At 35.7% G+C, this 12,680-nt stretch overlaps 1 protein-coding gene across 1 annotated transcript; it reads right to left on the bottom strand.

The window, feature by feature from the left end:
* Positions 1-5,316: 5,316 nt before the first annotated feature.
* LOC114177224 (uncharacterized) lies at positions 5,317-12,344 on the bottom strand. The gene is made up of 2 exons (XM_028062491.2): positions 11,754-12,344; positions 5,317-5,671 (listed from the first exon to the last, which is right to left on the bottom strand). Exons 1-2 carry the CDS (start codon positions 12,261-12,263, stop codon positions 5,585-5,587), a joined length of 597 nt encoding a protein of 198 aa, XP_027918292.1. The 5' UTR covers positions 12,264-12,344; the 3' UTR covers positions 5,317-5,584.
* Positions 12,345-12,680: the final 336 nt, after the last annotated feature.

Raw genomic sequence — 12,680 nt, 5'->3', positions numbered from 1 at the left:
CAGAAAATATTCCAAAAGTCAGACCTTGCTGGCCGCATGTCATCTTGGGCCGTGGAATTATCTGAGTTCAACATTCGTTACGAACCACACGACCCCATCAAAGCAAAATTCCTTCTCGACTTCGTCAACGACCTTCAACACACCCAGAAGAAGACCAATGGACACTTTATGTAGACGGTTCTTCAAATCCAAAAGGTGCAGGAGCCGGTATTGTCTTAGAAGGCCCCAACGACATCCTCATCGAAAAATCTCTCCACTTCGCCTTCAAAAGCTCCAACAATCAAGCTGAATATGAAGCCATCCTAGCCGGCTTATCCCTCGCACGCGAAGTTGGCGTCAAAACATTCACATGCAAGACCGATTTCAAGCTCACTATATGTCATCTGAACAACGAATTCCAAATCATAGACCTTACGCTCCTGCAATACTATCATCTTGTCCGCAACGTCATCCAAATCGCTTTTGATCGTGTGTGCGTCCAACACATCCCCAGAAGTGAAAATGTCAGGGCCGACATCCTATCTAAACTAGCCAACACTAAGCTAAATAGTCGACACAGATCCCTCTTACAACATACATTATTTGCACCATCTACAACGAACATTTGCCTAAACCTGGACCCGAACCATGATGAAAATTGGACAACTCCCTACATCTAATATCTCAAAATCGGTAACCCCCCACCTGATGCTGACAAGAGTTGGCTGGCTAAAGTCGCAAGGTATACGATGATAGGGGACGACTTATACAAGCGTGGATATGGTCAACCACTCCTCAAATGTGTCACAGCCGAGCAAGCCCAATACGTAATTAGAGAACTGCATGAAGGCATATGCGGATATCACTTCAGTGCGCGAACCATGACAACAAGCAGTGCTGGCTACTTCTGGCCAACCATGGAGGCGGATTGCCACACCTTTGTCAAAAAATGCATACCATGCCAGAAGCATGGCAACCTCATCCATCAGAAGCAAGAACAACTCCACTCCATACTTTCCCCATGGCCCTTTGTAAAGTGGGGAATGGACATCCTCGGTCCTTTTACCCCGGGAAAAGGCCAAGTGAAATTTCTAATAGTAGTCATCGATTACTTCACCAAATGGATAGAAGCCAAATCGTTAGCCACCATCATAGCTCAACAAGTCTAGTAGTTCGTTTGGAAAGATATCATATGCCACTATGGCGTGCCACATACGGTCATAACCGATAACGGTCGACAATTCATAGACAAAGAGCTCGTTAAATTCTACACAGGCCTCGACATCAAACATATAACCAACTCTGTAGAACATTCGCAGACCAATGGCCAAGCTGAAGCTGCCAACAAAGTTATATTAGGGGAATTTCGAAAAAGATTAGATAGCGCCAAGGGTCGGTGGGTTTACAGATGTACCCCCAATCGGCAGAGGCCATGATTCCAATAGAAATTGGCAAACCATCTCTACGTCGAGAACTATACAAGCTTGAGCAGCTTACAGGGGAAAAGATACTAAATACATGGAATGTATCTCACCTCAAATTCTATTTTAGTTAACATGATGTATCAAGCGCTTGTAACCCTGGGTATACTCTTTTTACTCACTTGACATTTTTTCCCTTAGAAGGATTTTGGCTAGGGAGTTTTTAAAGAGGCACCCTGAAACTCATGAATAAAACTGAGGGTTTTCTCCACCACATATCTACTCGTGTTCCCCATCCTTATCACAAGTAACTGGTCTGGGTCGAACACGCTTTATATGGTTTAATTGCTTAAGATTCCCCACCCTTACCACAAGTAAGCGGCCTGGGTCGAACACCCTTTATATGGTTTAATTGTTTAAGTTCCCCACCCTTACCACAAATAAGCAATCAGGGTCGAACACCCTTTATATAATTTAGTTATTTAAGTTCCCCACCCGTACCACAAGTAAGTAGCCTGGGTCGAACACCCTTTATATGTTGAAGTTCCTCACCTTTACCACAAGTAAGCGGCTTGGGTCGAATATTGTAACTCATAATATACACACACAAAAGTACTCGAATTCATCTACAAACGCCAAAACTACTTATTCCAATAAAACGGCCTAATGAAGCAACATACCGAATACGTAACAAACTCACGCCAACAACATTCAACAAGCGCGTTCCTATAACATATATGATCGTCATCAACCACACAACAAATATATCCGGAATATGCATCATATTAAAAAGAAAGAAAAATAGTATACGGGTTATTACAGACTTAGGATTAATAACAAATAGAAAACATAAAACGTATATCCTAAGCTGCTTTTTCATCACCACCTTCCGCAACCACGGCCTCTTCAGCATTCACATCTTCATCGACTACCATCCTCTCCGCCTTTTCCTCAGTACTAGTTTCGACTTCGCTTATGAGTTGGCCATCAACTACGTCCTTATTCACATCAAATTTGGAATCCGACTCATCCACGTCTTTAAAAAAGAAGGTCCCCTACCTTAGGCCTTTCTGAAACCCATTGATATGCTCTTGAATTATGCAACCTTTAAGGTCCTCTAGCTCAACTTCCAAGCCCTCATGCTTCTCCTTTAACTCGTTGTAGTCAGCCTTCAGATCAACAATCTTGCCTTTAAGCTTCTCCTCTGAGTCCAAGCAGCGAACTTTCCAAGTCCCAAGCCTTTTTTTCTCCTCTAGCCATTCCTTCCTTTCATTCTCCCAGGTCGCCTTCTCCTTGACTTGTTTATCCACTTGACTTTGCAACTCTTCCACCTTCAACCGACTCCCCTCCTTCAACTCCCTCTACAACATACTACCAACCCTACGGCCCAAAATCAACGCCTTACTATTAAATTCTACCATAGCCTTGACCATGGAATTCGTCTCCATATTATCAATGGAGTTAACCAGTGTTTCCGATAGATTGATGTCTATGTCCCGCCGAACAATCGTCTCCGGCAGCTCTATAAGTTTAGCTTCCAGCTTTTTAGCCACACTCGATGATCCTGGCCCCAGCAAAACGACCCTCACCTTCTTCACATCTTTTCCTCCACCATACCTAGCGGGTAGCTCCGCCTTCCTTTTCGTTCCCCTGTATATGTGCACTTCCACCAAGGACTCTTGTAGATTGGGAACCTCAGTGCTCCCGGCAGCCTTTGCCTTCGCTGCTCTCCTTCCTCAACGTCTGAAAAAGCGTCAAGTTCTTCTTCCCAGCTTGTGCCATGTGCCTTGCATTATTTACATCAAACGATGGTTAGTTAACTTACACACACCATAGCACTTAAAATTACAAAAAGATACCTTCAATATCAACAATTGGGTGAACCAAATCATAAACCCTAACTAAGCCTTAAGTGGGCAACTTATCATTAAACTTCATCAACGTCTCCACCACCTCCTTATCCGCCACCAACAATCTCTCAATCTTCATGTCCTTATACCGCCAAGGGTTATCGGTCCAACTAAAAGGGAACTTAATGCTCCTATCATCGTTATAGAAATACGACCTTCCAGCCTCCTTCACTACTACTTTGAAGAATCCATCCTTGAAATGTTTGAATGACTGGGTGAATGCATCCAACCTGCTTATACTCGGTCGGCTCACCAACGATAACCACATTGTCAGATGTCTTGGCCTTGTGTAATAGAAATACAAAAATGTCTGCGGAGAGGGTTGCATGTACAACGAGCGGTAGAGAACACGAAAGGCTTGCAAGTACGCCCAGCTATTCGGATGCAGTTGGGTAGGGGCAACGTTTAGTAAACAAAGTACCCCCATGGTAAAATCATCAAATGGTAGCCTCACGTGCAGTTGTGAAAAATGACACATATACATGTAGAAAAACTTTTCAGCCGCTCCCTCTTGGTCGTGACAGACGCATTCGACGACACTTACCCGCTCCAAGGAAACTATATCGCGGCTTACATCCCTCCCCACAATAGTACAGTTGAGCCATGATTTGAGCAATCTCGACCATCTGAATAATGAATATTGATTATGGACTTTCGCGACAACCCATTCATAACCTACCTTAGCCGGCCAGCTACTCTCTGCTATTTCCTCCGGAGGGTCTTCTCTTACCTCAGTCACTGTCTCCATCGGAATCCTCCTCATCCCAATCGTAGGACCACCACTTCCATCATCAGATTGTCTACCCCCATCTTCCCTAGACTGTCCACTCCCACTACTCGATGAAGATAACAACATACTATCGCTAGTACTAGACATACCTTTCTTAAAAATATGTAGGATGCCGACAGGAACATAGAACTTATCGGATAGCTCTAACGCACACAAGTTACTGCTTTCAGATTTCTAACAAATGAGCCAAAGTAAACCAAATCTCAACAACAACTATATTTATAAACAGCGATCTAAACCACTACAACTCCTTCCCGCCAAAAGTTTCAACACACACGAAGCGTCACAATGCACACGAAACGTCACAAAACTCAAAATGGCGGTGCAAAACCCTTCTGATTAGACCTCTGACTTTTGTCACCCTTTCGCTTACTATCACCTATTAAGATTATAGCCTTAACACTGTTCATCACACTTAAAGGTTGGGGGACTGGGTTACTGCACCTAGGCGGCCTAACAAAATCGTTCACACTTTTCATTCTTTGCCGCTAGGTCTCCACCGGCAAAGGCTGGGGGACTGGTGTACTACATCTAGGCGGCCTAACACAACTATACGGTAAAACCCGCCTACATAAAGCCCCGCAAACAAGTAAACAATTATCAAATGAATCAAGCGGACAAGCGTAAGCAACCTAAACCGCCTACTTCAGAAGACGAAACGAGACTTGTTGACCCTTATAGACTTAAAGTATTACAGGCAAGGCCCCTAAGGCCAACAATGATCGAACTAAGGGGCCTGGCCTGGGCCCAGGCTCACCTGCAGCCCAAACAAGGGCTCGACCCATGACATGGCCAAACATAATTAATAAACTATAAATACGCATGGACCTCAATAATTAAAGGTACACATTCATTAATCCCTTAATCACGAGATTTGACTTTTTGAGAACCTTTTGACTGACTTGATCGTCGGAGTCTTCTCCACAGGTAACCCCTCCTGGGTCCAAGTCGTGATACCAACAGATGATATACACGGGTCGAGGAGAAGCCAACTAGAGAGGTTGCAGATTAAAGTAAGGTCACATTCGTGTCTGACTTCTCTTATTTGTTCTCCGCAGGAACAATCAACTTTGAAGAAAAATCAACACCTTAATCTCTAAAGTTCTAAGAGTTGAAAAATCAACTTTTCTACAAGTTATAATACTTTAGATTGCATAATCCACGAGAGGAGTCACAATATTTTAGAAAATTAAGAAAACAAATGAAAAACCACATAGCAGCAACAAACATTCATAAAATTTTGATTAACTTGTATAAGATCTTAGCATTATATACAAAAAATATTACTTCTCAGAATTTGCAGTGGCTAGTATTTTTCTAAGAGTGGTCATATATGCTTATGCTGCGCTTACAATTAGTGATTTATTAATAAAAAGACAACCAATTTGTTTATTTATGAAGACACTGAACAGTGAACACCTAAGTAAGAGTTACAAATTCATTTAGAATTTGCAATATAGTAATTAAATACTGCAAAACTTGCATCAGTTTATTTGATGCACAGGAACCTTTCGACGAGATGATAACATTTCATTCAATTGTGCAATCTGACGTAAGAGTTGGCTAATTTTCTGCAGCAAAAAAGTGTTCAGGAAATGTTAATCAGTGTTAATACCTCATTTTGCAAATGGAAGCAAATTGCAACTAGAAGCACTAGGCTTAGCTGCTAACAGCTACATTTTATTATATAAAGAACTTTAAGATAAATTAGAGGGAAGAGACTAAGTGTTTTAAGTCAGATATCAACAAAAGATGCTACTATAAATAAATTTTAAAAGTAATTTTAATTTGAAATATTTTGGTAATTATGCTTTTGTTTTCAATAGTTGAAGTATTTTTTAAAAATTGATTTTTATGAGAAGTTATTCGATTTTCATATTTCTTTAACCCATTTTGAAAAGTTAAAACAAACTAGTGCAATTATTTTTCTTTTTATAAAATGATTTTTTTTAAGTTTTATATACTATAAGAAAATGTTTGATTAATAACTAATTTTAGTAACTAAAAATTGTTAGTCACTATAGTAAAAAGTTTTTGCTTACTAAAATAGTCACTATTATGAATAAAAAATTATAATTCTAAATTGGTCTTTAAAATTAGTTACCATGGTTTTGACTATCAAAGAAAATTGGTCACTAAAAATTAGCTACCTAAGTTTTAGCTACCAGAATGACTTTGTTTCTAAATTGGTCTCTAATTAATTAATAACCAATTTAGTGACCAATTATAATTTTTAATTTATAATAGTGACTATTTTAGTAACCAATAATTTTTTATTTTTTAAATTGATATCTAAATTGGTCATTATAGTAATTAACAATTTTTTGTCACTAAAATTTATTACTAATCAAGCATTCTCTTATAGTACTCATAATCATTGATTCAAAATTAATGATTAAACATTTAATTAATGGTATATTTAAAATGAAATTCATTTATATAAAATAATGTCATATTTTTTTCCTTAAATATATAGTTCGTTCGTTTATTTTGATGGTTATTATAATTATGGGATAATGTTGATGGAATTTTCTACGTTCCAAACAATATTAGAATTTGATGAAAATAAAATTTTCAATTCTACTTATTTAAATGACATTAAAATTAACTTTAAATTGACAACAAAATCTTAAAGACTTGAAATCGAAGAATAATATTTGTCAAACTTTTTTGTTGTTCTATTGTTAAGACATTTCTCAAATAGGATATATGAGATTCTATGAAAAAGAAATACTAAGGTTCAATGTAGGTTAATATAGTTTAATTGCAAGTATTAGGAAAAGAACTGTGGCATTCCATATGAAGGTGGGAGAGACTATTAATGATTATTTGGGACATACATTTATATTTGTGGACAACATGAAGGTTAATGGTGAAAACGAAAGTGACATGATTATAGCGAAAAATTTATTATGGTCTATGAGTCTAGAAATTCAACTAAGTGATATATTCAACTAAGGAGAGACATCACACTAACAACCTATCCATAAATGAATGGAAAATTTGTTTGCTAATGCATGAGAAAAGAATGACTAACTTAGAGGAGGAAAATTTTTTGAAGACAACTTGTGAACAACCTTCTGATCAAGGAAGAGGTTGTGGTAGCCATTGAATATGAGATCAAGGATGAGGAAGGAGAAGATTTGAAAAAACTACGATACTTCTAACGAAAATGTAAAAACAACAAAAGCAACCATCCAAAGATTTATGAAGATATATTACTTGTGTCTTAGGTTGTAATTCCATAATATTTGCCAATTTTTACTTAGTAGTTCACATACACTATAAAGGTAGGGATTAACACAATCTTAGTGGTGAAAAGAAAATGGAATGTCCAATTAGTGATTAACAATCAAATATAGGTAATAATAAAATCTTTCTTATGTTTGATTTGAAAAATAATTTGTAATTTTTGACAACTTTAAGAAAAAGGTTAAGTTATACTTGATCAACACAATAATTGTAAGGTTTATCATTTTGATAAAGTTGTTTTCATGAAATTTGTGATGTCCTCTAGTCATATGTTCAAAATTATATATTTAACTTGCTTCAATACAATAACGAAAGATGTTAGTCAAGTATAACATTGTTGTCATCATTAAAATCTCAATGGACTCGATACCTTACAATAAAAAGGATGGTAGGGGGTCTACCACAACCAATAATACCTTCAAGAATGTACAACAAATGTGTGAATGGGAAACAAAAATAAGATCCAATTCCTAAGAAGAGTTGATGGAGAAATGGGTTATCATTTAATTTGGTTTATTTTGATTTGCAGAGTCCAATTCAACCAATTTTTAAAAGCAATAATATATATTTAATTACTTTCTTCAATGACCGCACAAAAAAAGATGGATCTATTTTCTACATGAGAAATAATTTCTTTTTAAGTTCTTTAAAGAATTTAAAGTCATGGTTGAACGTGAAACGAGTTTGCAATTCTCAAGTTTTTATGCTAAAAGTAGGAAAAAAAGATAACTTACTACTTTGTATTCACCTTAGCGGAATAAGGTTATTGAAAGAAAGAATTATGCATTTTGAATATGGCTTGAAACATGTTGGTCGTAAAAAGTACTCCAAAGAGTTTTGGGGTAAAAGTTGTTAATTGAGCAATGCATGTCCAATAGAAGTTTGACGTCAATAGTACAATACAAGACATCAAAGGAAGTTTGCAATGAGGAAAAACCTTTTGTTGGATGTTTCAAAGTCTTTAGATGTTGGACTCATGTGCTTGTGAGAGATAACTTTTGAATTAAATTGGGTAAATGTAGTATAACTTGTATTTTAGTAGGATTTAGTGAAGAATCAAAGTGATGGAGCCACTACCATCATAAAGAAACATCAACTTTATAGTTTCATTAGAAGAAAACTATTATTAGTTGAGATGTTCTACTTGAAAAATGATGGATGCTATAATCAAGGAGAATATTTCACAAGCCTATTCAATCTGAATTGGATTACAATGACAATGAAGTAGTTGGTAAGTCGTAAGTTGCACAAGATGAAATTTTCCAAAAATAAGATTGTGGAGAACAACTTTCAAGAAGGCAACAAATTCAACCTTTTTGAATGATAATGTAACACATACAAGATTATATGATGATGATTTTGAATCACACCTTAATATCATCAACAACAAAGATGATTTTGTCCCCTATGAAAAAGAATATAGGAACCCATTTGGAGGTGCTAAAAATGGTATGTGGTGTTTAAATAAGCTTCCAAAAGGCACTAAAAAGGACTAGAATTTAATGTATCTTCAAAACTAAGTATGATGAAAAATTAGAAGTCAATAAGCATAAAGCATGATTGGTGATTGAATGATATACTCAATAATATGGAGTAGATTACACAAAAGTATTTACTCTTGTAGCTCACAAAGACACTATCTGATATGTCATTACTATAATTGCTCATAATGGATGGTCCATATACTAATTGGATGTTAAATTCTTTTTCTTGAAAAGGAAATTAATTGGAGATATTCTTGTTGAACAACCATAATAATTCAAGAAAAGGGGGAAGAAGAAAAAGTCTACACGTTAAGTCAAGGTCTATATGGCTTAAAGTAGACCACTTGGGCTTGGTATAGTCTTGTTGAAAGAGTTTTTAAGTCATAAATTTGTAAAATATGAGTATGAACACACTTTATTCACTGAGGTAGAGGAGATGGTAGTAAGCTTGTATGTGGATTACTAATTTGTATAAGGAATGATGATAAGTTGATGATGGAGCTCAATAAATCAATGAATTTAAAATTCACCGTAACTAACATGGAAAAATTGAAGTTCTTTCTCAATCTTGAAGCAACATAAAAAAATGATGGTCTTTTTTTGTATCAAAAGATGTACATGATATATCTTAAGAAATTTGGAATGACCGATTCAAAATCTATTGATTCTAGGAAGAAAGCTAGGATGAAAAATGAGTTGACAAGGCATTTTAGAAGTATATGTTAGAAATTTAATGTGTACAATTGCCACAACTAAAGATCATGTACAATATAAGTGAAGTGAGTTAGTTTATGAAAAATCCAAAAGAGTTTCATTTATAGAAAGTTAATCATATAATATCTCAAAGGAACTTATGAATTAGAATTGTTTTATAAGAAAAAAGGAAGAAAATATTTTATTGAAGGATAATGTATAGTAGCAATGACCAGGGATGGCAATGGGTCGATTCGCTCCATTTTTGCGGGCCAGGTTAGCCCTTCCCACATAAGAAACGCGACTAATTTCTTTGACCTGCTCTGCATAATGTTTGTCTGGCAGGTTTAAGAGTCGGCTCGTAGGTTTGCAGGTCAGCCCGTGACCCGCATGAGAAATTATTTATTTTATATTTTTCTCATCAAGACGTTGGATTTTAATAAACTTATTTTAATTTAATTAAATTAGTAAAAAAAATCTATAAGCCTATTTCTTAAAAAAATAAGCAATATTTAAATTCCATAATTTCTAATTTTCAAGTACAAGTATGTTGAAAAGAAAAATAAATTGATCTAAATTAAATCAAGGTGTTAAGATATGGGCTTTAAGCCTAACTCAACCCCACAAAACCGGCTTGTAAGGTGAGATTTGCACCTACTTCTATACTATAAAATTTCCTTATCTTTAGTCAATGTGGTTCCAACACCCCCCCTCTCACGTTGAGGTATATACATCTCATGCGTGTGATTGGACATTAAAGGGTGGTCCAATAAGCTGCCCGATAGCAGGTGAAACTCTATGTCCAAGAAATAAAAATCATGCTAGGATAGACTTTTAAACAATGGCTCTGATACCTTCTTAAGAAGTGGACTTTAAGTCTAACTCAACACCATAAGACCAACTTGTAAGGTGAGGTTTGCACCCACTTATATACTATAAAATTGCCTTATCTCAAGTCGAGGTGAGACTTCCAACACATCCCCTCACATCGAGGTATATACATCTCATGTGTGAGACTACACATTAATGGGTGGTCCAATAGTGACCCGATAGTAGATGGAACTATATGCCTAAGAAACATAAATCTCGCTAGGACAAGGGAAGAAACAATGAACAATAAAGTTGAGTTTGGATGGATTAGAGAAAAAAACTCTAATGAACAACTTGCTTATAAGAAACACACACGATATATTATGTAGTTGCTACCGAATTTTAGAGATTTAAGTTAATAATGCGGGCCAATGCAGGTTGACCCGTTGTTGGTTTGCGCAGACTATAAATTAAGCAGGACGAACCTGAATGGACTAACATGCTAAAATACTCAACATATCCCGTACTTTTTCCTACGGGCTGACCTGTCTGGCCCACTTCACATTGCCATCTTAGGTTATTGTCAAGTTGTGTTACTTAAATAAATTTTGAAAGTATGTGAGAAGAAATCAAATAAGTTATAAGATTATACAAAGTTATCTATCAATACAAGTATGCAAGAGAGGAATAAATATACAGTGTATTTTCATTTTCTGAAGGAACTCATGATTAAATTTTCATATCTTTTAATAAAATTTCACTTTTTCTTATCTTACTTAAAATAAAATATTAATTAAATTTAAAATATCAAAATTAAATAATTTAATTTTGAAAAAAATTGCGTTCACCGCCCGAGTTTTTGTTAAATAACATTAATACAATTTAAAAATTTTAAAATATACATTCATATATCTTATGTTATTAATAAAAATAATTGTCATACTTCTTATTTTATTTATATTTGTAAGTGTGTTTTTAAATATATTTATATTACGATATTTAAATATAGTAATAAATTAATAAATTTATTTATTTTTATATTAAAGCAATGTTTCTTAAAAATACAGTAGATATTTTATAATTGAATGACAATATAATTGTTTTAGATATTATTAATATGTAACAATTAAATTATTTATTTTTTATATTTAAAATTTTTAATTTGTATATTTTTTTTCAATATATATACTTTAAATAAAATAAATGTTGCTCTACTAAAGACATAAAGAACATGAATATAACTTCAATAAAAGCATAAATAAGATGAAAGGTTTTAAAAATGAGAAAGAATGTGAGTGTCTTAATATAATATCATAGGAAGTTTTCTCTAATTTCAATCATTTAAGAGTCTCGTTTTTATTTTATTTTCTATTTACTCTATCTTTTAATTATAAAAAAAGTAGCATATACTCACCTCATCTTTCTCTTTCAGAAGATAAACGCAACGATCAGCCACCACGTTCCGCCCACCAACCCTCCGACGCCGCCGCCGTATCACCACGTAAACCAGCGACACGAGCACTGCCGCCGCAGCCGAAGCTCCGGCCACATGCTTAAATGACCAAAACGCCCCCGTATACATTGCCCAGTTACTAACCTTGGAAGCCATGCCAACAACGCGCTCTCTCATACCCTCCAACCTCAGCCTCAATAACTTCTTCCCTTCGTTGACCACCCGCACCCGCCAATCTAACGGCGCCGTCGATGGCCTTAACGGCGGGGAAGTTCCGTCTTCGGGATCCGTTAATGTGGTTGGAACGATTTGTGTCAATGAGAGTTCGTGGTGGGTGGGAGTGGGGATTGGAGGGTCGTCAGTGGAAGAAGCTTGGTCAGCAACTTCGAGGTAATTTTCGTTGATCACTTCCATGTTCCATTCGGAGGTTTCGATTTCTTGCCACTCGTCAATGTTCTCTTTGTGTTCCATGATGTTCCGAGGTTTTTGGTAGAACAGCTTCTGTTTGTGTTGATCTTACTAGATAAAATATCTATTCTCTATGTGTATATATATAAAACTGAAAAATATCTGTATTGAATTTTCATTTTGGTTTTGCCTATGTTTAGGTCGTTTGCGATAATTAGATAAATTGGTGCCTTATGTTTAGAGGATATGGTGGGCCAGGGATTTACCAGATTCTTCTGAAAGTATCCTGCAAGTACTACAAACTGATATGTCCATTTTGTACATGTAGTTTGATGCAAAATTGGAAATTGTTTTTCTTTTTCTTTGTAGTAGTGAGAGATTTTTAACTTTTGTAACGATTTTGGACTTGAGACAATTACTTCGTAGGGGTCTCATTTTTTCTTGATCTGCATCAGATGGTGCAAGTTTTCCATTGGCAAA

This window comes from Vigna unguiculata, chromosome 3 (genome assembly GCF_037176805.1).
Source record: "Vigna unguiculata cultivar grain cowpea cultivar isolate G323 ecotype 2 chromosome 3, ASM3717680v1, whole genome shotgun sequence".
In the NCBI taxonomy this organism is placed as follows: Eukaryota; Viridiplantae; Streptophyta; class Magnoliopsida; order Fabales; family Fabaceae; genus Vigna; species Vigna unguiculata.
Note: the sequence above shows the minus strand (reverse complement) of the source record. Positions and strands in the feature narration are given on the sequence as shown.

Excerpts from the sequence above, each read along its gene's own strand:
- LOC114177224 (XM_028062491.2), bottom strand. The coding sequence starts at position 12,263 with ATGGAACACAAAGAGAACATTGACGAGTGGCAAGAAATCGAAACCTCC. Across the intron at positions 5,672-11,753 it reads TTCTGAAAGAGAAAGATGAG|AAAATTAGCCAACTCTTACG; the intron begins GTGAGTATATGC and ends TTTTTGCTGCAG.